Genomic DNA, 25853 nt, shown 5'->3' with positions numbered 1-25853 from the left:
TGGAAGCCTAACAGCTTTATGTTCCAAGCACAAAATAATGAAAGGATTTTACCTTCGCAGGAGAGTCCGTGGGACGTGACTCCAGACAGTGCCTCCCGACACACATTGCAGTATGTTGGCCGAGCATGCGAACAGGCGTACCAGTTATGCATCCCTGAGAAATGGTCCATACTGTACTGTGTAGACTGAAAATGAATTTATGGTAAACAAATGAAGATGACATCCCAATGGGACATTGATAGAGATATTAAATTGTGCAAAATATATTTCTGAGGCAGAATCTACACCTGTATAATCTGTGGAGCATTGTAACCACGGAAGAACAGAGGAACAAGAATGCCCTGCTGTATGTGGGGGTGGGGAAATAAGCAACAATCTGAAAAGTACATCAAGGGGTGAAATGGTAAACTTCATCCCACATGGTACAAGCACAATGAGAGGAATGTAGTCTGGAGGCTGTAAGAAATGTAAATGAAATGCCCACCAAGCATTTTTGCATAGAACTATGGAGTAAAATCGGCTTGAAATGGTCTGGATTGGTAATTCAAAATTTTGCCAGCTGCAAGCAAGAAAGATAATAGAATCAAGGAAATGTAGCGCTGAAAGGGACCCAAAAGCTAATCTAGTCCAACCCACTGCGATGTAGGAATCGCAGCTGACAGCTAAGTCCACCACCTTCCAAAGCAGTCCAGTCCACTGTAGAACAGCTCTTATCATTAGAAAGTTCTTCCTAATCTTTAGTCGGAATCTCCTTTCTTGCAAATGGCAGGCATCAGGGCACCAGTCCTGACATGTACTGCAGAGTGGGGCAAAGGCACCTATATCAAGGTTCTGAAATGGATCAGGTACTCTGCACCTGCAATTTGCTAACTGCATGCATGGAGTCTTGCCTAGTTTTGCCCATATTAATAGTGAGAAATGGTGTCAATACACAATATTCAAATATTGTATTCTTTCTCATACACGTTAAACATTTTTACTATCTTAAGTATTTTAAGACCTGAATTCTCATGGCATTTATCTGCATGGAGTTTTGTGTGTGTGTTTACTGTTTTTTTAATTTATGTAAATTTAATTTTTTATGAATGTTTTTGATTTTTATTTATCAATCTATAATTTTTTCCACCGAGGACACTCCAAAAAAAAAGCAGCCATTACAAAATCACATCTGTATCTTAGAAGTGGTGGTTTCAAAAATAAAAATAGTACTTTTGAAGTTCCAACTCTTTATCATAACTGTACTAATCACAGTCCACCTACTTTATTGTTTGTACTCTTGCAAAATTGAAGACATCACTCCACGTAATACTCACTTATGGGAAAGTGCAACTTTCTTTCCTGATCTTGGATTACTCATGATGACAAGGCCTGAATGCCTAAAGTGAGCAATCACTTTAAATTCAGACAGTTTATATACATGTTCTGATGACCACTGACTTCAGAGAATATTTAATTATAACTGCTGAAACAAGCAGCACATATGAACAGTAAACAGTGTATGCGTTGGGGGTGAGGCTGTCACTGCATTTAAAAATAAAGGGCAGATACACATCTATACCTAACCTATTTCATTACCTCAAAATGTTCACGATTCTGTACAGTCTTCAGTGCTGCAATCCAGTCCTCCATTTCTTTTCTATTATCTGCACACAAGATGAGTTTCCGACATGGAGTAATGACCTGTAAGGTAAGAGAATAGTCTGGTACTCTAAACTCCCTGAAATACTAACAGAAGAGGAGGATAGCAAATAACGACTGTTTCATTCTGACTTAAAGGTTTCTGGAGACAGGAGACTATTTCAACAGATGCAGGAGAAGGTAGAGAACCAAGCTTTGCAATTGAGCAACAAAAGGGAAATAAAACCTAGGGCCTTTCCAGGTGACCAAAATAAAAAATCCTGTGCCAGAGACCACATATTCCAAAACACTTTAAAAATGGTTCTCTGTGCTTTGATGCTATGTGGTTTATGGAAATTATGAGCACTGAAGGAGTCTATTCAAGTCTTCTAGATGTCCTAACTTTGAAACATTATTAAAGTTCTTAACTCTAGCACAGATTTCCCCAACCTTGGTTCCCCAGATGTTGTTGGATTACAACTACTATAAACCCTGACTCCCAACTCTGCAGGCTAAGGATGGTGGGAGTTGTAGTCCAGAAACACCTGGGGAATCAAGGTTGGGAAAAGCTACTCTGGGGTAGTTGAGCGACTGAAGATCTTGCCATAGGCACATTATTCTCCTGATGTTTCTTAATCTAAGACAATGCAAGTTGGACATCTTTATTTCATAGTTAAGTTGCATACACACAGTCTACCTAGGATATTGAGCCAAGTGATATTAAGAGCTCTAACAACAGATTTATTTCAGTAATGCCACTATGGGTTTTTTGTTCTCATATAATGAATGGGAAAGCATTAAAACAAGGCTCTGGTTAGATTAGAGATTGTGTAAAATGTCCAGACTCCTAACTGCAAACAAATCCTTCAAAAAGCCAATGAGAGAGTTCTTGTGAACTTTCTCTACACACTTTATTGTTGGTAGCATTCATACCCTGCTCAGAAGTTTATTTCAATATTTTACAAAATTAAATGTCTTTTCTACCCAATATAAAAATGACAAGTTCTAAACGGCAGTTTTATATACACTGAAAGCTGAAGCTTTCTAGCTCTTGGGTATGACTGCTGCTGTACCAACTGCCTAAATTTATAGGTCTGAGATGCTATGCAATTAAAAGTCCCTGCTGTTATGTGGGACAAATTGTCCAGTGTGGCCTAAGGAAGCATGGCTAGTTGGAGAATTAGTTGGAGAGGATGCCTTTTGTCTAATATGTACTCACAACATTCCCAGCTGTCCTGTGTCTTTTGTCCCATTCCTCCCCCAAGTGCCCAAAGCTTTCCCAGCCATTCCGAAGACAATTGGAGGCTTGTAATTAGCTGAAGCAGAGGTGCCTATTACACTTTCAGCTAAAACAGATTTAAACTAACAAACAATCAAAGAGGGGAAACTGTAATTGTGTAGACCTAACTAAAAACAGCAAAATTAACAGAGTAACTGAATTATCAGGAACACTAAAACAATACAATTAATTAACACCAACTATTATTGATACTACAGGAGGCTTCATATCGCAGGGAAACCATATACAAAAATACATTTTAAAAAAGAAAAAAAATGTATTGAGGATATGGTATTAAGTCTGCATGCAAAGTAAGTGATCTACTACTAGCCTATTCTTCCTCCAGTGAGATATACTGGTCCTTTATAGGGTAGGGAAACACAAAAACTGTAACACTCCCCATATTAGTTGACTTGAGTTTAGTTTTATAAAGCACATTAGGTACAAAACCCAAAAGAACCTAAACAGAATCGTGTGACCTAGTGGCTGGAGGAGTATGCACTGTACCCCTCAAACCAGAAGTGAGCAGACTTCCGGTTTGTGGACTTTTTCCTTTATTTTTGCCACATGAACCAGGATCCACAAAATGCCAATCAAAGTTACCTGATCACAATGCAACAAACCAAATCCACATCTCTGTTAATACAGATTAGGAAAGCCACACAAAACTTGGTCATAGGCAAACAAGTAAGACTATCATTTCATAGGTGCAGATCACCAACACTGAGAGATAAATGTTAAATCAAAGCCAAGAGCTTAATCCATGGCAGCAGCCACCCCTCTCGCCATTTATTTTTTTCCCAGCAGCATTTTAAGTCAGCACTCTTATTTATAACTTAACAAAATAAAAACTGTTTATAATATCATGCAAAAAATATTTAGTATTATGGACATGTTTCTTATTAAAAATGTGTTGGGTTTGCATGGAATTCTCAGCATCTATGATAGGGCATTATGGGTTTAGCAACATCATTTTAGCCAAGTATGTTGAATGAAACCATGGCTACGAAAGGCAGACTAACACTTTTCACAAACTGAATTAAAGCAGCTACTGTTTCTTTTAGAGCTGTTAATGGGGTAAAGATAAGATAAATCATTTGAAGGAGTAGGGTAAAGATAAGAGAAATCATTTGAAGGAGTAGGGTAATAAATGCAAGGAAAGGAGAATACCTCTACCAACATAAGCAAACAACTCATATACAAAGGGTTACTAGTGCATATTGTGTGCCTGCTGCAGTAACATTACATTGAAAACTGAATAGAATGAAGACAAGGGGAAATGGAAATATGCTAAACCACAGCCTGGAGAAGAGTAACTCTGGCCACAAAATGCCATCCACATAAGAACATCAGACCTGCACAATCAGAAAGCAGGATAATGCATACAGAACATATAGAAATACAGAATCATAGAATTGTAGGATTTGAAGGGGCCACAGGGATTATCTAGTCCGGGGTCCTCAAACTTTTTAAACAGGGGGCCAGTTCACTGTCCCTCAGACACTGCTGGGGGCCAGACTATAGTTTGAAAAAAATATGAACAAAATACAGAGCTACAAAAACAATTTAACAGCAATAATGACTAATAGTGATGATGCACATTAAACATGGGGAAGCCCATTTTAAAACCTGGTCATGGCTTCTAAGAGGAGTAGTATGTGCTTCAAATGTGTGGTACTTTATTTTTTTTTTAAATTCTTTTTATTAAGTTTTATTTTCCCAAACAAAAAGGAAAAACCAAATATTTTCAAAAGCATTCAAGAAAGAAAAAAGAAAAAAAAAGAGATTAGGCACCAAAAAAGAAAAAAAGGAAAAAAGAAATGTGTGGTACTTTAAAGGCATTGCACATGGAGCTGAGAGACATTTAAAGATGAACAACATGCATAGGTGGCCCAGACCAAAGCCCTTTAAAGTCTCACGTGACCAAAAGTCCTTAAAGAGAATTTACATCCTCAGTTTGAGGGTCCAGGGACCCAGCGCTTGCAAGCGGAACAAACAAAAGGGGGAAAACCCCCACTGAGTTTGGACATTGTGTGAAAAACAGCTTTAAAAAAAATAGTAATTCTGGGAAGCAAGGGAAGCGGGCTTGGTGGGTAGAAGCGTATACTGATGACGGGAAATGGGAGAATGAAAAGCAAAATGTGGTGCTCAAAACCAAATGACTGTTGAGGGAATAGTTGAGTAAGAAAGTGCCTTTGCACAAGAAAGACGAAGAAAAGGAAACCGGGGAAAGAAAGGGAAGCAAGAGGAGAGGCTTTTCGGTTGAAACTGCCAGGAAGCAAAGCGGGGAGGGCGGGAAGTGCCAAGTGGAGAAAGGAGCGTGGAGTGAGAGAAAACTTTGGGGCTCAGTCCACAACAGCCTCGCCGCTCCTGGGGCTCCTCCATACCTCGTCAAGCTAGAGCAGCCTCTCTCCCGGCCGACGGGGCCTCGCCTTCCCCGGCCCTCTGGACCCGCGTGTTCCCTGGCGCCGCACACCATGTTCCTGTGCCACTAAAGTTTTGGGCCAAGACCCATTAGACAGTGGCAGGTTCTGCACTTGCCGGGCGGGCTGGGTTCAGAACCCTGGTGGGCCGGATCTGGCCCGCGGACCGTAGTTTGAGGACCCCTGATCTAGTCCAACACCCTGCAATGCAGGAATCTTTGCCCAATGTGGGGCTCAAACCCACAACCCTGAAATTAAGAGTCTCATGTTGTACTGACTGATCTATATGATGGCTATATGCATATAGCCAATGCATATCATCACAGAATTCAGGACAAAAAACAAATTTTAGGAAATATTTTCCTGCTTTACAGATATGGAACTCTATGGCTGAGATTACTCTCAACCTCAGCATGTGAATCTATCATAGAAAACTCAAACATAAACATAAGTGCCCTTTATCACTATTCCCACTCCTATTTTCAGCAGACATCACAGACACAGGAAACATAGAGACACAAACATTCTGCAGAATAAACACAATCCAAACCTAGCTGAAACTATCAAAAAAAGCATCAAAATAATCAAGCCTATTATAATATAAATTATCATAATTTCCAAGTACAATTAAAATTCCAACCCTGTCCTGGTGAGTGCAGTAAAATTGGCGGGATGACACACTGTCACCTCTCCCACTCACGAGCCACTGCTGCAGCAGTGCGTGAGCAACACACATGCACACACAACACACTGATGAAGAGAGCTTACTCACTGTTTTCTTTGCCACTGTCTAGTTGCCAAGCTGCCGCAGTTCTCTTCATTACTAAAATGTCCAGAAATAGCTCTCTCTCCACTCACCGCTCACCCTGGCATCACCAATCACGGATAAGGAAGACAAGCCCACAACTCCAATCACAGACAAGGCAGCTTGCATAAAACTACTACTGACCTGCCCAGCTATTGCTACCACCACTGCCACTAAGCTCAACATGATATGTATGTAGGCTCTTCATGATCCCATATCTGAATTAAATAATAATAAATAATAATAATAATAATAATAATAATAATAATAATAATAATAATAATTGTATCTCACTTTTCCAACCACAATATTGATCTCAAAGCGGCTCACAACAATGCCAATAGCATTTGTTGCAATTATCTGACCCTTTCTGTGCCTTTGCAAGGGTCAGAACTCACATGAGATCAGGTTTAGGATACATCACTAAGCATGATATGAAAGCTGCATTTAAAGAAGGGTCAGAAGTCTACCACAATCCATCCTACAGTAAACCAGTGGACTGCCTTGCCCCTGCCTTAGGCAAAGTCCTGTCTCTCTAGATGGTGCCCACAATGAACTAATCTTCATAAATGTATGCACTAACAATTTGATTTTCTCACTTCTCCTGGCTAGTTGTTACCTCTCAGTATTAAGACACAGCATCCTGCTCTTGGCAAAACTATTCTCATGTTAAAATAAATAGGTTAAATAAGCTGGATAACAACTTGCGAAAATAAGGAATAACTAATTTTACTTAAGAGCAGAATAGGTCTTCTTCACCAATGAGCAACTGCAAGCATGAAAATTCATGAAAGCAGCTGTTTTTATTCCAAAACATTAAGTAAATCCCCATGCTTCAATCTCTCTGGTATTTGCTACCTTTTCCTTCACTCATTTTCGCTATGCTGTTTATATTAATTTCCTCCCTTGATTTATATCAAAAGGAATCCTTACCCATTGTTGTCTCCAGGTCTTTCCCAACATTTTTCAGCTGCCCTGAAAACTCTCAAAATGAAGCAGTGACTTTGGCCAAGCGTGTAGTGAAATGTCCTTTTATCAGAATAGATGTCACATTGACCACAACAGACAGAAAAATAACTTAATGATATACCGGCTGGGTTTTAGATTAGCTTGAAATACACAGACACATACCAAGAGATAGAGGTGGTCTCAGTGCATCTGCTAAATATAGCTATCCTGATGCAGCATTCTTTTGCAAGCAGCCAACACTGGAGTGTGATAGGGACTGATAACTATAGCTGTTTCCTCTTTACTCACATCCTGCTTGAAAACAGCCCTATGAACAATTTGTCAACCTTGAGCTCCCCAAGAGACTGTCAAGTATTTATAAACAGCAAGAAGCATAACGGAAGCTGCTTATTTTTGTAAAAATAAAAAAATTAAAAAATCAGTTCACAGATCTCATTAATACTAACAGGGCTCAGGAGCTTGTTACTACAAGGTGAAAAACATATATATATGACAAAGCACTTTAATATCACTTGGGAAAATTTGCAGCTTCGCTTACCATCGTGCAAAAGTTATGCTTTCAATCTGAATGCACCCCACTAAATTTAACCTTGATGTTTGTTCACAGCTGGTCTGGGCTCTGACAGAATCCTATAAATGTGTAATATTGTCTTTCCATATTAACTACTGTTCCTAGCAATGCAAAGCAATTGCAAGCACTGTTATCACAGGTAGAACTTTTATTCACAGGTGACATACAAATCACATAGCTACTGGCGGATTTAAAAAGATGAAACAAATACAATTAAATTGAATTTCTGTTTTCACAAGGCATGCTAACAGTGGATGAGACATGCAAGAGTTCTTTAAATAGCATGTATGAAATCAGTATTCAGTTCAAAATTTCACTCATTTGGGGCTTTATGTTCCAAGAAATATCAATCAGTTGTAGCGCTTGGATTCTTTACCCCACTGCTGTTCACTTTATAGGCCACCCCTCTGTGCTATCATGGCACAAACCCTGATCCAGTACCTGTAGCTTGAGAACTGTACAAACATAATGGGGAAGAAAAAAGGGGAGCCTGGCTGTGTCTGTGGAAAAGCCAGATACGTCTGTTTTCCTGTTTTCTAAATACAGCTGCTTCCCTGGTTCTACACAAGTAAAACAACTGACCATACCAATTCACAAGCAGATTCTGGATTAGTAGTGTGCTTTACTAGAAAAGATGAAATAAAAACAGAATTTAAAATATAGGAGAATGGAAATGGCAGAGCATTTCTCAGTGGAACTGGATAGCCTGGATTGCCTCATTCAGGTTCAGTGATAGACACATGCCCTTCTTCGTCTCCCACCTAAGGTGGAGGCACTGCTGGTGTCAAGGGTCTTTTCAGTACCTGTCCCATATTGTGGGACACATTGCTCCATGAAGCATGGATGCCCCCCCACCCCCACTCTGCCTGACATCTTCTGGCTAAGATTTTTATTCTGGCAAGCTAGCTTGCTAAGGTCATTTGCAATCTCTGCTGTTGTCACTTTCAAATTTTGTGCGCTTTATTGTTGCATTTAAATTTTTTTATTGCATTGCGATTTTAAATTGTTGTAAGCTGCTATGGGTGCTGCATAGGTACTAGAACAATGGAACAGATGCATGCAATATATAGTAAGCCCACAGCGCGTGTACATTTAAATTGTGGGCATTCAGCTTTATGCACGTGGGGAAAAAATAAAAAGGGGGGAGAGGTTCTGGGGAAAAATGACTTGGGCAATCCCACCTGCCATTTAACCCAATGTGTCTTGACTATACGTGATTTTGGCTTTAGGTGCAATCCCCAGACTGAAACGCCCACGCAAGATGTTAGCTTACTGTAAAAATAAAATAAAAGTAGAGGAAAGGTAATATTGGGAAGGATCCAGACCAGGGCATGTGGTCATTCTACTTGTGGGCAAGAGGTTCCAAGCTGCCTCCTCTAAGAAACACACCTCCTAAAAAGCCTTCACAAAATTTGGGAGGCCCTCCAGGGTGGCATCTCATAAAGGATGTTATTGGTAGGCATCTGGGCCTGCACTGAGAGAAGAAGTGATTCTGCTTGTAATGAGATCTCTCCTTATGTTACTCATCATTATTTATGTGGTAAGTGCTAGCTAACAGGTGCCCACAACAGCTTTTACACACATCTATTTCAGCACTGCTGACCACACACTGCTGCGAAGTAGTTTCATTTTTTCTTCAAGGCACTGCTTGAAATGCTGCATAAACTTGCAAAACTGGTTTGACTGAAAATATGGCGGGACAAAGGGGAAATGAATGTTTGAACAGTAAGTAATGAGGGCTGCACAATGCTACCTTCAAGTCTCTAAAAAGTTATTATCTGCACACTGGAAGAAAAACAAAGGCAGTTTTCTTAAGACATTCTAGGAACAAGTGAAGTAACTTTATAGTTGTTTCCCTTGCTAATATTTATATGTCAGTCATGTCCACAGATAAAGTTTATATTCCATCTTGCTGTCTCTGTCTCTTTATCTTTTCTGAGGTTACCGTGGAACAGCTGACATGAGACTGCTTTCTCTGGGAAAAAAGTAATCTCCCAACCCAGGGTCAAATTCCTTTCTCCATCTGGAAGTTTATTCTGAACAAGTCAGAATTTCAACAAATCCAACAACAGATTCGTATTTGCAAAAGTGCAAGGAAAAGTGAGAAGTTAGCAAAGCAAAAAAAGAAAAGATAAAAGCAACTGCACTGTTCCCTATCCATGGAAACTAAAATTTCATTTTCAAGTCCCCAAACTGTATTTTGCAACTCAGTCTGAGTAACACAGGCCAACCAGGGTTTTTTTTTTAATGGACTTAGATGTGACATATTCATCACCACACTTCATAAGCATCCCTCCTGCATTCTCCTTTTAATCTCAGCCCTTGACCATGAGGTGGCCACCCAGACCTGTGATCATAATCTGCGGTCCTTCTTCATGTGCAACACAAGAATGGGCCTTTTCTGCAGTGGCTCCCTGCTTGTGGAATGCTCTCCCCAAGGAGGTTCACCTGGGGCCTTTGTTACATATCTTTAGGCGCTAGGTGAAAACATTCCTTTTCTCCCAAGCGCTTGGCTAATTAAACAATCAATGGCCTTTTAAACTGTGGTGGGTATTGTTTTTGTTTGTTACTATGGTGTGTGTGTGTGTGTGTGTGTGTGTGTGTGTGTGTGTGTAGTAAGCTGCCCTGTGATATTTTGGTGAAGGGCGGTATAGAAATTTAATACATAATAATCACAACCTATTGCTTCCAGCATTCATGGCCAGCATTACAGATCACTGACATTTGTTTTGTACTTCCTAGGACAATGATTCCAAACCACTAGGCCACAGGATCTTAACAGATGAAGTCCTCTGGTACTGGTTATAGAAGATTGCCTGCTGTGTAAATCAGGCATAATAAAGTGCTAGTAAGTGTTGTTGAGCTGTTGAAAACACTTTCACTGTCAGCTCAGAGAAGCCGAAGCTCAAACATCATTACGGTTCAGAACAAGAGGTGTTATGGTATCTTACATGTATTTTTAACTGATTTACTGGGCATCCTTCTTATGGATAGTAGGTTTATTTGAACAGAAAATGTGGCAGACATGGATAACTCCTAATATAACAACTCAGGACTTCATATTGGGTTCGTGGTCCAATGGAGTATAAATGAATAGGCGAGAATGCAAAACAGACAATAGATAGCTGAAATGTGGAACATGAATATGGTATGTAACTTCAACCAAACTTTTGCAACAAAAACCACTGGGGCACAGCATTTACCTCATTTGGACATAACTGTAAATAATTGTTTAGAGTGGTGATCTCTCTTCATTTACTCCATCCTGCATGGCCAAAGATGATCAATAAGCATTTGCTTCCATTTTCAACAGCTCAATTTTATGTCCAAACTGGGAACTGCAGGTAGTACTTACTACTGTTTATCTGAACAAGCCAGGATTGTAAACCAGTTTGAAGCTGGTTTGTTCAGACAAACCTTAATTAAACTAACATAAATATGTTCCCGTTTGAAAATATTAATAAAATGGGGTTAGTTGAAACCAGGAAGCAGAAACCAAAAGCAAAATCTCCTTTTCCTGCTTTGCTCAATCTTGTAAAATACAAAAAGTTTTACATAAAATATGTAAAACATTTTGGAAAAAAGAGAAATCTATTGCCATCATTATAGCATTTCTGTCTCAAAATTCTAGTTGTTGCCTGATGAAAGAACTTCAAATTTTCATCACATTCACCTGTTCATATAAGCAAACAATTGGGACCAAATGTTTTGAAAAACTGAAGTACATTAAAGCAGATTATGCTGAACATAGGTTACCAACCAACCAGCCATGAACAAAGGCAAAGATTGGGTGTTAAATTCTCTACCAGTAAAACAACTTTCCTTTCCAAGAGAACAAAATCTTTTTACAATCTCAATCTCCTTTTCCTTCCCATTTCTTTACTCAGTGATGAATAACCATGATCCATCTCTTCTTCAGTTTGACTGTTCCTGAAATGTGTCAGAATGGATGATTCTGAGTTGCAAGTTGGATATGCATTCATAGTAAACTGTACAGAAACACCCTTTCAACAGTAAATAATTCCATAAAGTACTATTGTCGGAGATCTAAAATAATCCGCAGAGCAATTCTTTGGTAAATACTGATTAAATATTTCAACCTTAACTCATGAAACTAGAATATGTTTACCAAAGGTCTGCCTCTTAAGTTACACCTTCAACAGAAACACTGAGCTATTGAGACTATGCAAATGATAAAACAATATCTAGAAATACTCAGATTTACCAGAATCTAAGCCACCTGCACTGAAAACAGTGTAAGATGAAGTCATCTATTTCTAGCCCTATTATTTATAGACGACAAAAATCTTGTGCATATCTTACTACTGAAGTTGTTAATGCTAACATAAAGGATTACCTACTTGGAAATCAAGTCCACACCCAAAGGCAATTTTCTGTGGTTCCCAGTGGCTCTACTCTTTTTGAATTAAAGCCATTTTTCAGGTAGTAAGCAACTTTGCTGTTACATCCATCTTTCAAATTTGAATGCAGCAAGTTTGTAATATGTAAATATTTTTATTTTTAGGGGACGTGGATGGCGCTGTAGTCTAAACCACATAGCCTCTTGGGCTTTCTGATCAGAAGGTCGGCGGTTCAAATCCCCACGACGGGGTGAGCTTCCATTGCTCGGTCCCAGCTCCTGCCAACCTAGCAGTTCAAAAGCATGCCAAAAAGTGCAAGTAGATAAATAGGTACTGCTCCGGCCAGAAGGTAAATGGTGTTTCTGTGCGCTGCTCTGGTTTCGGTGTTCTGTTGCCCCAGAAGCAGCTTAGTCATGCTGGCCACATGACCCAGAAAAACTGTCTGCGGACGAACGCCAGCTCCCTCGGCCTGTAAACCGAGATGAGTGCCGCAACTCCAGAGTTGTTCACGATTGAACTTAACTGTCAGGGGTCCTTTACCCTTTTATGTGTACACAATGCTATGCCTGACCACAGAGGCTCCCATGGCATCAAATTTATTATGAAACTTGGTCATTTTTGATGACCCCTCCCCACACTAGAGAGGGCAGAATGTGCTCCCATCCAAGAATCGATAACCTGTCCAGTACTGTTCTATATAACATTACCATATTGTCAAAACTACCTTACATCTTCTCTCTTTCTCCAGGAGAGACTATAATACATATTTTCTTGGGATAAAACACTTGGATGTTATTTTCACAGGAGTTTTATTTTTAAATGGAGAACTAGTTTATGGACTTAAAAAGGAACAGGAAAATGTTAAAATTCCTCTGGCTTCTGAGCAGCAAGGGACCACTTACTATCTCTACACTCCCAGAATTAGGTCGATTCACTGGCCAGCTCCACCCCTTCCCTGTCCCCCTTCCCCAGCTCCCCAATAATATTTCTGGAGTAGTAAATCAGAACTGCTTCTGATTTTTGTAACTGTAAAAGATTTTTGCTTGTTTAACTAATTTAAGGTATGCAATGTCCATTTAAGATTCTATAGAAGTATAAATGTTTCATGGTGGCAGAGCCGATACTTGAGTCAAAACAGCCAAGGTAGTGTAGCGGTTAAAATTCACTGGGTGGCCTCGCATAAGCTACTAACCTACCTCACATGGTAACCCGTAAAGTACCCTAAGCTACATTATAAGGGAGACTAGAATGTTACTATGAGTTCCTTGGAAGAATGAGATACAATTGTAACAACAAAAGAAAAGAAAAAATGTAATATGTATAACCAAGCATAAACAACGAGTGTACTAATTCGTACAGAAATGTGCTGTTTGCAAGCCTGAAAACAAATTATCCAGATTTGCCAGAAACAATGGAACAAATCAGAACTTAATGCTTGGTGCTGCTATTTAACATAAAGAAAGAAACCTTCAGTATTTGATTTCTCTTCAAACAAAGCAGAACATATCCATTTCATCAGAGAAGTACTAGAGACCAAGGTCTAATTCAAATGTCAATATACTATATTGCCTACCTCATCCTTACCTAGTTAAATTACATTCAAGATAAGATAAACAGTGAAAACAAAAATGCCTAAGTCCAAGAATAAAGCAATATATAACTTATTCAAGATAGGGAGAAAGTAACAAATTTGATTGCTACAGCCCCTTACGCAGAACTAAAACTATGGCTACTTAACAACAAATGTGCAAAACAAAAGTAGACCCTCACCAAATAAGTGTTTGAACATAGTCAAGATTCTGAAATTGACAGACGCAATGCCTAACCCAATGTAGGAATAAATTAACACAAAAGTAGTCAAACAGTCAGACACCAAGGAAATAGCCTAAGTGTCACCTCATTGCTTATTTTTAGCATTTGTGAGTCATTTTGAAAAATATTTTCAAAGTGACATGCAAAAAGATAAACCAGTAACATTATATGATTAAAATACTAAAAATCAAGCATTAGGAAGCAAGGAAGGAAGGACCAATTTAAATAGCAAACAGCAATCCAATCAAGAGTTGATATTAAAATGCACTAAAACCTAGATCATTAGGGGCCAGTTAAAAGCCACATTGAACAGAAAATCTAGTGTCTAAATTAAAAGAAAAGAAGGTACCTCACAGATCTGTTCAGGAAAGGGTAGGGCAGTTCAGGATATCGTGTGTGTGTGTGTGTGTGTGTGTGTGTGTGTTTGTGTGTGTAAGCCTACCTCACTCTGATTTATAAGGTGTCATCACTAAAAACAACCTCTCCATAGTAGCCACCAGATCAAGTGATATATACCACTGATCCCTACTTCTTAGCAGGTATATTTTAAGAATGTATTTTCTCCATATATTACAACAAGTGGTTATAGGTACCAGTATAGCTTTGGGCTCAGCCTGTTTCCAAAATTTGTTTCTCTCAGATTTCTCCCTATACTGCCCAGGGACTGTACGTTTTCAAGATTATTAAGTGGGTAACTTACCAAGTCAAGGACTACTGATTGGCCTCTTAGCAGATTTTGCAGAGGATGAGGTAGGAAACTCAAGCTCAGGGGGTAGTGCTTCAATGGTGTGGGTGTGTTTCCTTCTTTTCCTACAGAATATGGAAGTCAGCTAAATGCTGTTGAGATTGACTGGCTCTGTAGGCCGGAGTGGTAATTCTGCAGGAAGTAAAAATGCACGCCCCTCCCTGTTGGCAAACATACAGGTATTGGAATGTGCATTAGTCTTTGGTGGTGTACAGGATGTGGGCAGACTGAAGGATTTCAGTTGAATGGCAACAGCTAGAATAAATAATTTAGTATTCTGGCAGGCATGCCACTTATATTAAAATAGGGCAAACTGCATACTATGGAAGTGGGTGGGTTCCCAAGTGTTTGGTAATAATGGAGGACTATTATTCTATCACATGTTACAACTCTTATAATCTCCCCCCACTTGATGAATGTTGGGATTGCTTTCATTGCTGCAGTGAGATTTGGGCATACTGAGGCAAGCAAATTCTGGTCCAGATTTATACTTGAGTGCCATTGGTGACAGGTAAGGGGGTGAAGCACCTTATAGAGAGTGAATGGCTAAGCAAGACCATTCTTCCTCCATGTATCTTTTGAGGACTAGATGTGTTCTCAAATATCTTGCCACAGCACTTTACAGCTGGAGTCACAAACTGGTAGACCTGCTCCTGTCTGACAACACAATGGTCTACCCCATTCACAGACTGTTTCACACCATCCCATCCCTATTCCCATGCATACCTCAGTGCCTGGCTCTGTCTTAAAGGGTCCAGCTCCACCCACATTCAGTTGGCATTTTAGAAGTTGTGGGCTAGGATATCAGTGGTATTCTAAGATGCCCTGAGCCCACTTTGATCTCCAGGATAACCAAGCCCCCCCAAATGCAATTTCATTGCCTTTCTGCAAATATACAAATATTTTCCTACAGCAAATTGTTAAAAGCCCATAGTATACTCTCATACGGTAAGAGGTAAATGACCCCTGGACAGTTAAGTCCAGTCAAAGGCAACTATGGGGTGAGGTGCTCATCTCGCTTTCAGGCTGAGGGAGCCGGTGTTTGTCCACAGACAGCTTTCCAGGTCCTGTGGCCAGCATGACTAAACCACCTCTGGTATGACAGAACACCATAATGGAAGCCAGAGAGCACAGAAACAGTGTTTACCTTCCTGCCGCAGCCGTACCTATTTATCTACTTGCATTGGAGTACTTTCGAACTGCTAGGTTGGCAGAAGTTGGGACAGAGCAACAGGAGCTCACCCCATTGCGCGGATTCGAATAGTTGACCTTCCAATCCGCAAGCCTAAGAGGCTCAGTAGTTTAGACCACAGTGCCACCCGCAAGTAGATAAATAGGGCGGGAAGGTAAACGGCATTTGACACTATGTTGCGTCGCACCAGAAGCGGTTTAGTCATGCTGGCCACATGACCTGGAAAGTTGTCTGTGGACAAATGTTGGCTCCCTCAGCCTGAAGATGAGTTGAGCACCGCACCCCATAGCTGCCTTTCACTGGACTTACACATCCAGGGGTCGTTTACCTTTTCTACCTTACTCTCACAGGGAGAGACTGAGGTGAGACATGGCAGTTCTTTAAGTCCCAGTGAGTGTAGCAAGGCACATACCACACCCTATATTTAAAGCAGAAAAATCTTTAAAACTAAGTCAGACTTATAGCAAACAAACAGTAACAAAGATATCTGTATGCCTTCAGGTTTATTTTTAAAAAGGTAACGTACTTAACATTTTTGAACAAATAAGCAACCACTGATCTTGACTTCTGTTCTGCCACTAATGCATTATTAACACAATGCTACAGGATCAGGTACTTCCAGAAAACTCAGGCTGCAGACCTATACAGTCCTCGGGTTACATACGCTTCAGGTTACATACGCTTCAGGTTACAGACTCCGCTAACCCAGAAATAGTACCTCGGGTTAAGAACTTTGCTTCAGGATGAGAACAGAAATCATGCTCTGGCGGTGCGGCAGCAGCAGGAGGCCCCATTAGCTAAAGTGGTGCTTCAGGTTAAGAACAGTTTCAGGTTAAGAACAGACCTCCAGAACAAATTAAGTACTTAACCTGAGGTACCACTGTACATACTTACCAGGGAGTAAGGCCCATTGTTTACTTGGGATTACGGTCAAGTAAACATGCATAGGATTGCACTCTCAGAGAGTGAAGTACAGTGTACTCACCCACTAGCCTCGTGGGGGAGGGAAACAAGGGACGGGACACAGCATGTCAAAGTACAGCTTCAGTTTCAAGTAAGGAAGCAGATATTTACTTGCAAGGCAGATATACCCACTTCTAGCACCACTAAGACTGTGGCAGACATTTTGTTTACTAGATTGAAGATAATGGGAAGCCTGCAAGAAGAAAGCAAGGGAGAGCAATTCCAGAGCAGGACCAACTCTAATGAGAAAATTCTAATGAGAGAAAACAACAGCCACGTGTTTTTACTTACACTTCTTTCCACAAATGAGGAAGCTCTCTCATCCCGAAGACTCTGCTATTTTATAGATACTTTCATACACCTCTAAATCTATAAAAAACAACTCTTCAACTTTATCTCCTCTGTATGAGAGAAGAAACAAATAACACTGCATAACCAGTGTTACATTATGAGAGACCACCAAACCCCAAATCTACAACCTTCCTGTGCTGGAAAATATGACAACATTTCTAATTTTACCTCGGGCAGCAAGGTCTGTTCCTGTGTACTTTCAGCCCATAAAAACATTTACTTATGCAACTGTACAGAAGAGTGAAATGTGTCTCTATTATTAACCAACTACAAATAAACAGAAAAGAGTCAGAAAGAGCCTGATCAACTTACTCTAAAGTATCTGAATTTCTGATGGTTTCTAATAATAAAGAGCAGATGCAGTCTTCAGCAGAGTCTGGTGCAGTACTTTCAGTCCCCTTCTCTCGACTTGTTTGTTACCATCTCACACACAGTATTTTTCTAATCCACATGTCTGTCCTCATCCATATCTCTTCTTCACAATGAGCAAGTTCCTCAGAATTTGATGCAGGTATTAATAGGATTATTCCTGCATTCAGCCAATTTTGAGGAATTCTGTGCAACTCCCCAGAAGCTGATTAGCTGTCTGCTTAAGGAGGAGCAGGGACAGATTTGCTCCTACTGGCAGCAAACTCAGGAGACAGGCACTGACTGTGAAAACATGCTGTTTCCGGTCTGCGGTAGAGCTAAGAGGCACTTCCTAACTCAAGAGGGAAGTCTCCAGGAGTCTGAACTCCACCTCTTCACCAACTCAGTATTTAGAGAATAGGTCTAAGGTAAGAATTATGATTACTGACAGATCTGCTGCATGCCATGCATATGCAAACTCCAAATAGCACAGGAGTACCAAGCAAACTATCCTGCCCACTCACTCACTACATGTCTCAGTTTTTATCTGGGAACTTTCTCCTACATAATCTCCAACATCAGAGAATGTCAATGTGAAATTGATGTTGTTTTAAAATAGTTTATAATGGAGAGTAAACTGCATTCCAGACAGTATGTTTTGCTGAATTATTTTGAAGGAATCATATTTTACAGTGATTGCCAAAAATGATTATTTCAGATGAGGATCTGATGCTGGATTAAATGATCATCTGGTTCACCGACTATTTGTAGCAGGTGCTTAAAAATATCTTATAGCTGGAAATATATTTAGCTGCACAAAGGTCTCCTGTTCTCTTAAACAAACTCTGCCCATTCCTCCATGCGGCCTCTTTTAACTAGAACTCCTTACCCAGAACACTTATGTGGTGCTACTTCTCACTTTAAATCCCAGTTCAAGAGTCACAACTTCTGTGAAGCCTTTAACTTACATCAGTGCCAAATGAAATGAAACCTAACTACATGTTACTTCTTAAATGAATTAAGTCCTTGTTACCTTCGCTGTCCCATTATAATAAATATCACTCTAAAAGTCCACATAGAGGAGACAACAGATGAAGTGGAGGATAAATGGGAAGGAAGTATGTTCAATTCAATTTGACACATTTAGCCTTAGTTTTACTAGGGAATGAGGAATTGCGGATTGTGCCAGAGGTTTCAGGGGGATAGTGGGTTCTGAGGAAAGATTTGAAGGAAAAAAGCACGGCAGCACCACACAGGTGTTCTGGGAAACAGTTTATAAGAAGGAGCAAAAGAGAAAAGGTGGAGTGATTTGAGTTAACGACACTTCCAGATGACTGAGGGTGGTATTATTATTATTTATTGAATTTATATACTGCCCTATACCCAGAGGTCTTAGGGTGGTTCACAGAAAAGATCAACATAAAAACCACAATATATATAATAAAAATAAAAACAACAACCCAATAACAGCCCCCCCCCAAAAAAAGAGCCACATTAAAAGGGCATAGGATGTCAAGCAGACGGCCTGATTAAAAGGCCTGGTTAAAAAGGAACGCTTTTGCCTGGCACCTAAATGTGTATAATGAAGGCACCAGAATTGGTAGAATTCTGCTCACGGGCAGGATATGACAGAAGAGTAATGCAAAGATGAAAGATCAAGAGTACTGCCAAAGGTGGAAGGGATGAAGTACATAAATCACAGAAGTGATCACCTTTCCTTTCCTTTATTGCTTCATGGGTGAAGAGGATCTTCATAAATCACATCACGTAAGTAACTTCAAAAACCCCTGCTAAAGAAATCTAAGAATGGCCTTTATTTTAGTTATTTAAACATATTTATATGCCACCTTTCTTAGTGTAACTTTTGCGATATAATTAGGATATCAACTATACAAAGCATAAAACTGCTGCCAACACCCCATAATCAATAAGCCAGCCGTTTAACACATTTCTATCATAATAAAAAAACACAATTGCCACAGTATTAATAGTTAGAAAACATCCCAGTCAATTGGATTCACTAAGACAGCATTCAGCTTCCAGAATCTAGGAGGGGTGATGTTTTAACAAAGACTCCTGGCACATTGCATCTCAAGGATCCTTCATCATGAGCAACCCAAGCAGTCTGAGGCTGATGTTCCATGGGTGCCATCTAGGCTATAGTACAACCCCACCTGAGAATTCAATCTCTGAGCCCAAGGGACAATATCTGTTTAGCATGCCCTATGAAGCTGAAATCCAGTGTTCTAATTTATTTTGCTAAGCTCACTTGGTTTACTTTCCCCTTTCTCTCCACAAACAATTACTTCTAAGAGAGTCCCATGAACAGCAATGCAGAAGTAGCTCAATAAGAATATTCTACCAATTCCAAAATTAACACTAGAAATTACTTTTAATATTGATGTAGAGTTCTGTAGAACCCAACATGGTGCTAATCAGTGCTCTTTTGTTGTTGTTTAGTCGTGTCCGACTCTTTGTGACCCCATGGGTCTGGATGAATAAATATGTTTTAACACGATGTGTAACAATGGCCAAAATTGAGAGCTGTTTAATTTCACTTGTGAGTTCCATGAACTTCAGTGTATTGGCCTTCATCCAGCCCATCACTACCTGCAGACATGATCCAGCACCTACACAACCTCTCCTGAATGGCATATAAAAGAGTGATAGAGGTGAGTATCATCCCCATATTGGCAACACAGCAGTCTAAATATTTTTATAAACAAATAATAAATAAATCTGAAATGGTAGAAGCTTTTTATAACACGGGTGAACAATATGATGAGAAATATGAAGAAGCAGGAAGTGATAGTGATAACTTAGAAAAAGAATTTGTAAATATTGACTGAATAAAATGAACATTTAATATATGAGAGATAATTCCATGCTAAACTAATGCATTTTATGTTCCTAAAGTAACAAAGTGACTTTCCGTATGTAAAGAGTACAGTACGGTGGTGCCTCGCAAGACGAAATTAATCCCTTCCGCGAGTCTCTTCGTCTTGCGGTTTTTTCGTCTTGTGAAGCACGGCTATTAGCGGCTTAGCGGCTATTAACGGCTTAGCGGCTATTAACGGCTTAGTGGCTTTAAGAAAAAGGAAACAAACTCGCAAGAACTCGCAAGACGTTTCGTCTTGCGAAGCAAGCCCATCGGGAAATTCGTCTTGCGGAACGACTCAAAAAACGGAAAACTCTTTTGTCTAGCGAGTTTTTTGTCTTGCGAGACATTCGTCTTGCGGGGCACCACTGTATTGCACTTTTTTATTCTCCCCCCCCCCCCATAAAAGCTCCATTTTGGGGGAAAATTTTATATTGCTAAGCTGGCCCTAAAAGGAATGTTATCAACTAGCAGTTGTTATTCAACTAGTCTTGCATGCTTCCCTCAAATAGGAAAAAAGAAGAGGAAGAGGAAGAAGAGGAGGAGGAGTTTGGACTTGATATCCCACCTTTCACTCCCCTTAAGGAATCTCAAAGCGGCTAACAATCTCCTTTCCCTTCCTCCCCCACAACAAACACTCTGTGAGGTGAGTGAGACTGAGAGACTTCAAAGAAGTGTGACTAGCCCAAGGTCACCCAGCAGCTGCATGTGGAGGAGCGGAGATGCAAACCAGGTTCACCAAATTACGAGTCCACCGCTCTTAACCACTACACCATGCTGGCTCATGCTCTCCCTCCATGAGGTTATTCCCCATCCCCTGGAGCCACCCTGTAGTCAACTGCTCTATGCTAGATTTCAAAACCCAAAATGGCCACCCTATCCATATAATCAGGCTACAGCAACTGCAATTGGTTCTATAGACTTGAACCAGATGTGCTCTGGACATGTCTTCCAGGTGTGCATCAGCTTTGGTGTCACAGTTAACCAACAAAGTATACTAACAATACAAATGCACAATGCCATGGTCTACCACAGGATTATAGAAAAATAGGCCTTTAACTTGAATAAACTATCCCTTAAGTATTCTTACAATATACTTTGGTCTGTGAACCTCCAAAATTCTACATACTATAAAAATAGTTCCATCCATCATCCTTTAAAATACATATATACTGCACAGATCCCAAAGGCATGCAGAACATTCAAATGCGGCAGAGATAAAAACAGAATAAACTAAACCAATTTCCTGCCAGCATAAATGGAAACTAACAATATGACCATATTGAACTGGCTGGAAAAATTCAAGTACCTTCTCTTTTTCTAGCTTTTGCTGCTTACATTTGTCTATCTGTGGACACCAAGAAACTCCCAGAGGTTATGGCCAAATGGGATTGCTATGTCAATTTATTTCTGTCTCTTGCACAACCCAAGAAGATCCATCCAATATTTGCTGCAACAGGAAATGATGCTGTCCTCTTACAGAAGTGAATATCGGTACATTTTGGCCAAGCTTTTAACTCTTTTCATCTCACATAAAATCATCTGATATGTCACAATCAACATGCAAAAAGTATTATGTAAAATTCTTTGGAATTCATGTCTGTCTCTATGGAATTCATGACTAGCACTAAAGCATGGTTTATTATCGTGAAAATGAGCTTAGCCCTCCTCACTCCTCTGACATGGCCACAAGGCGGTTGAAAGCTTTCACTTTTGACTTTCCAGTTATAGTGTGTCCAAATCCTAAACGATAGTAATTTTTACTAGTTAGGTAAAATAAGCCATTTTCATAAATGATGGTTTGAAGTTAAGCTTGCTTTCACTAGCCATTGACCTGAACTCATTTTTGCAATGCTAAAATGTGGTTTAGTGTTGCACCTGAACCAGAACATTCAGTGGCACACACAGAATTCCAGCTCCCATGTACAAAGTGGGGGCCCCAAGTAATTTCCAGGGGAGAAACAGCAGGTGTGTACTTGACCCTGGCTCACCTACTATTTTTTTCTTTACAGCTCTCTGCCCTAACCACTTTCCCTACCATCAAGTCTAAGTGTTTATTGATTAAAATTGGGAAAATTAGCTGGGAAAAGATGTTGCACAGGGAACATCTTCCCGTTTTTCCTGAAATGCTACCCCGTGCTCCCATTCTGCACATAGGAGGCAAACATCAATATCAATGCCACTTGCTCCCACTATCTCCTATTCACTCCAATAATATTTGCCCATAACAGATTCGTATATTATTTGAATAGTGCCTAAAATTCACTTTTACTTTATCAACAATGGAATTATTGTGAATAGAACTGAGATACTTTTATAATTTCATTCCACCAAGTGATGAGTAATCCTACCGTGAAGCTGTTGTTGACATTTTTAGTGCTGGATTCTGCCACGCTGGCATCTGTCAGATCCACCTCATCAAAAATGATTGACTGGGAAAAGGAAAAATAAATGTAAAACTTCAATTAGATTGTTTGTTTATTTCATAACTGCTACAAATCAAATATATATAATGAAGGGTTAAAAGAACTGCCTCTGGTGGTTAGTGCTGGCAAAGAATAAGATGGATTCTGCAAGACAAACAATCGGAGCATCCTCAAAATCCTGCATGCTGTGTGTGGATGAGGGCAAGGCGAAGAATTTGCACAGCATCTCCCATAGAGGCAACCCATAACACTCCATTTCCCTGTCAAGCCACTGCCGTATGGGGAATTCCTGACATGACTAGCCATCCCTCTACACTGGAGGCCCTCCTGCACTTCCCAAATTGCACAGTGAAGGTGCACCTTTTTACCCTGACCTCTGACTTCATTATATATATAGTTTTAAACTGATTTTAATATTGCATTTTTAAGTAGCCGTAACCCACCCTGGGACCCTGTGGTGCATGGTGGGCAAGAAATTGAAGAAATAACTATTCATTATTCCACAGGAACTCCAGAAATAAGCATCTGCCAGATGCTTTTAAGTACAGTGGTACCTCGGGTTACATACACTTCAGGTTACATACGCTTCAGGTTACAGACTCCACTAACCCAGAAATAGTACCTCGGGTTAAGAACTTTGCTTCAGGATGAGAACAGAAATCGTACTCCGGCGGCGCGGCAGCACCAGGAGGCCCCATTAGCTAAAGTGGTGCTTCAGGTTAAGAACAGTTTCAGGTTAAGAACAGACCCCCGGAACGAATTAAGTACTTAACCCGAGGTACCACTGTACAAAGAAGCCCGTTGATTAAAATTAAATTAAATTGGCTATGTAATTTTTGATCTGGGGGCATTTTAGGAGATGTCTATTTCAAGCACGGGGAGCCTCCACCCCATGGGTCAAATTAGGCCTGGGCAATCATCCTGATTTGGCCTGTGAGGCCGTATTCTCAAAGGCACAATCACCTGTTCCCCATTAGACATATATGATGTTAGGTGTGAGACAGGTAAAGACACAGCTGAAGTAGACCAATGGCGAGCCTTCAAATGTGCTCCTGACAGTTCGTTGGCAAGCAGAGTTTGCATTCAACACCTTTTAAATTTGGTGCCAAACACAAGCAGCCCTTGGTGCCAAACACGCAGGCAACCCCTACTTGCAAGAAGGGCTTCTTTGTAAACATGTCTTAAACCCAACCTGCATGTGCAAATGAACCTTTTTCCTTGCATCCTGGCTTGAACTCAAGTCACACTGCAGAGGAGAAGCAGGTGACCTGACATAACAGTAACATCAGGTGCTTGACAGGTGAGTCAATATGACCTACCAAGGGAGGGAGCAGGGAAAATCTCCTTCTGGCTGAATCCTAATCCTCACCCTAATCCTCTGCTATTGAGGATCTCTGCTGAGAAGATAAAAGCAAGGGGCAGAAAATAAAACAAGAGAGAAAGCAGCAAAATGATCCTTGGGCTTGGTAATGGACACACTTGGTATACATAGTTTTGGCTGAGGCTCTTTTGAGTACTAACTTTCTCAGTGAAATCCATGTACAGTATATCAAGTGCTTTCACTACCCAGTCACAAGAGACTCCTATCCTTTCTGATCCTATGGGTGTTAGGATCAGTGTCAACCAATGTTATGTAGAAAAAAACTTTGGGGAGATCCAGCCTCCTTTCGCTCTTAGCAATATAGGCCCCCTTTAATATATGTAGAACTTCTACTACATATAGAAATGTGATGCCAGTTTTTATTATTTAATCATATCTTTGTAATAATTTTGGCTTCAATGTTCTGCTCAGCGGTAAAGCATCTGCTTTGCATTCAGAAGGACCCAGGCTCAATCCCCAACATCTCTAAGTAAGCACTCTTAGTAGCTAGTAACCCTCGTGCTGTAGTCATACAAACTGGATGAGTCCTATTCCTTACTACCCTCCCATAATTTCATGGACAGCCACATACCTTTGCTGTTTTGGCATAGTATAGAGTTCGTCCTCGCAATTTGAAGTAGCGTCTCTTCCAGCGCTGAAATGAGCTGGTCTGTTTCATCAGCATGCCCTCTTTTATAATAGTCTAGAAGTCAAGAAAATATCAAGTCATAGAATCAAATAATTGTAGAGTTAGAAAGGACCCCAAGGGTCATCATCTTGTCCAACTCCCTGAAAAGTAGGGATCTCAAGCAAAGCATCCAGGACATAGGGCCAGCCAACCTCTGCCTAAAAACCTCTAATGAAAGAGAGTCTACCATCTTACAAGGGAGTCCATTCCACTGCTGAACAGCTCTTACCGTCAGAAGGTTCTTCCTGATGTTTAGTTGGAACCCTCTTTCTTGTAACTTGAATCCACTGGTTTGGGTCCTAGCCTCTGGAGCAGGAGAAAACAAGCTTGCTCCATCTGCCATGTGAGAGCCCTTTAGATATGTGAAGATGGATATCTATCTCCTATCAGTCTCCTCTTTTCCAGGCTACCCAGCCTCCTCAACTGTTCCTCATAGGGCTTAGTTTCCAGACCTTTGATCACCTTGGTCACCCTCCTCTGCACTCATGAAGCATTTCTTTATGAACAGCCAATTTTTTCTGATTTTACCCCTCCCCAACCACAAAAAGAAGGAAAGTACGGGCTTTGATATCAATATTCTTTATTGTTTGACTGCCCTCTGCTGGAAATATCCAACACATTCATAAAACTGAGCTGCTGATCTTATCTATACCCAAGTGCAATAAACAACAGTAAAACACACAGTGCAGAGATTCCTTTCCTGTGTGAGAGAGATATTATCTTGGTGTGAGAAGGATACAATTCTTCAAACTAGTCAAGGTGATCTTATCAAGCTTTGATGAAGATACATCAAACATTTTAAGAAAAACCTCAGTGTCTGAAGTCAGAGCTCTGTCCTGTCCAATTAAGGCTCTGATCTCACCTGTTTGACTAAAGTGAGCACACAGGAGCCTGTCTCCTGTAAAGCTATCAGCATCTGACTACCACAGGAAACGGTCTGCATATTTAAGGGAGTGTGGAGGGCAGTAATAAAAAGACAGGAATAATCCTTCCAGCTTTTATATTTGGTATTTTTTTTCAGATACTCTTGGCTCTGACTCACTGCTTACTGGCTGGCTGGCTGCC

General features: G+C 40.3%; 1 protein-coding gene across 8 annotated transcripts in view; it reads right to left on the bottom strand.

Moving 5' to 3' along the window:
• The window catches only part of DGKD (diacylglycerol kinase delta), a 76758-nt gene that overhangs the window by 35347 nt on the left and 15558 nt on the right, over positions 1-25853 (bottom strand). For 5 of the 8 annotated variants that reach the window (XM_082223787.1, XM_082223790.1, XM_082223791.1 and 2 more), the window contains exons 2-5: positions 24693-24803; positions 22666-22746; positions 1576-1680; positions 53-185 (exon numbers count right to left, since the gene is read on the bottom strand). In XM_082223787.1, coding sequence (XP_082079913.1) covers positions 53-185; positions 1576-1680; positions 22666-22746; positions 24693-24803 — 430 coding nt within the window. Of the gene's footprint in view, positions 1-52; positions 186-1575; positions 1681-7057; positions 7196-14537; positions 14656-17400; positions 17714-22665; positions 22747-24692; positions 24804-25853 lie in introns of those variants that run through there. The other 3 variants (XM_082223793.1, XM_082223794.1, XM_082223792.1) reach the window with 3 other exon arrangements.

Source organism: Podarcis vaucheri (assembly GCF_965113315.1).
Source record: "Podarcis vaucheri genome assembly, chromosome: 5".
Classification (NCBI taxonomy): domain Eukaryota; kingdom Metazoa; phylum Chordata; class Lepidosauria; order Squamata; family Lacertidae; genus Podarcis; species Podarcis vaucheri.
The sequence above is the reverse complement of the archived record's forward strand: the minus strand, read 5'-3'. Positions and strand labels throughout refer to the sequence as shown.